A 1,269-nucleotide genomic window follows, 5' to 3' on the forward strand; every position below is an offset into this window, starting at 1 on the left:
TTTTCCTCCTCTGCTGAAACAAAAAGCATTTACTAAAACTGCCAAGGGAATTAGTTCTGCTTGTCAAGGGAGTATGCTAGAGCATTTTTTTGGAACATTGCATTTTCAAAAACCAGTTCAGTTGTAAAAACCAAATTTGTTCAGTTCATACAGTAGCAGTTTTGTTCAAGTCAGTTCATATTGCAGTTTTTCAGTTCTGCTTGCACATATGCAGTTCTGTTGAAACTGGTTCAAATCAATTTTGCAGAATTTGGTGTACCAAATCATATAACCAGTTTGGTTTAGAAGGGATAATGTGGTTTAGCGGTTTGGAGGGAGCTATATAGGAGTTTAAGTGATAAGGAAGTCATGCGTTCAACTCCCCCCACCAACAAAAATAACAATGAACATTTGTCTTTCAATTCAAACAAAAAAAGATCCAATCAGTTTGGGGGGAACCACACCCAGTTCGGTTCAGTTTTTCCAAATTGTAAAATAGTTTGATTTAAGTTCAGGTTCACTTTTCTTTCTAAATTGAACTTTGCCCATGCCTAGAACTAAGATACTAAGGCTTCTTGCAATCAATTATTGTCCTTTCATTGTTTATTAATTAATCAACTATGAACTATCCACTACAACACTGATTGACTGACTTATCATGCGCTGCCTGCCTATCCGAATTTTTAATATCTCCCTTTGTTATGATAATTGTGTCCCTCTCTCTCCCTCCCCTAATTTAATTTCATTTGCAGGTTTCTTGCTTGTGCTGAAATGGTCTGTTGTAATTATAGCTGTGCCAATGAAACTCCTTGTGTAATCCTTATTATACATTTCCCAAAATGCAATTAGCTTCAAACAGTGACAAGGATGAATGTTCAGAATGTGAACCCATCTTGAATCACCAAGCGTCCCCAGACTCCTTTTCCTGTGAAATTATTCCTGCCAACAGTGATGATTTACAGAATGTCCGTGTTGATGAGTCTTCTCCTCTTATAAATGGAGATCAACCACAATGCCGGATATGCCTTGATCTTGGAGGTCTATATACATACATGCATACACACATATAATTGACTGTCAATACAATATAATATCTATCAGTACTGTAGCTCAGGCATCTGAAAGCTGTTAACTTACTGACCTTTAAATGAATTCTTTTAGGAGAAGATTTAATTGCCCCTTGCCATTGTAAAGGTACGCAAAAATATGTCCACAGGTCGTGTTTGGATAATTGGAGATCTACCAAGGTAAGTTTATTTGTCCTTCTTGATGGTCCTTATCATTGATCAT

General features: G+C 36.6%; 1 protein-coding gene across 1 annotated transcript; it reads left to right on the forward strand.

The window, feature by feature from the left end:
- Positions 1-818: 818 nt before the first annotated feature.
- Positions 819-1,226, forward strand: LOC101495229 (ERAD-associated E3 ubiquitin-protein ligase DOA10-like; the record flags this gene model as incomplete). The annotated part of the gene is made up of 2 exons (XM_004517097.4): positions 819-1,017; positions 1,141-1,226. Coding segments are annotated over exons 1-2 (285 nt in total), but the record flags the coding sequence as incomplete, so codon positions are not given.
- Positions 1,227-1,269: the final 43 nt, after the last annotated feature.

Source organism: Cicer arietinum, unplaced genomic scaffold (genome assembly GCF_000331145.2).
Source record: "Cicer arietinum cultivar CDC Frontier isolate Library 1 unplaced genomic scaffold, Cicar.CDCFrontier_v2.0 Ca_scaffold_5278_v2.0, whole genome shotgun sequence".
NCBI lineage: Eukaryota > Viridiplantae > Streptophyta > Magnoliopsida > Fabales > Fabaceae > Cicer > Cicer arietinum.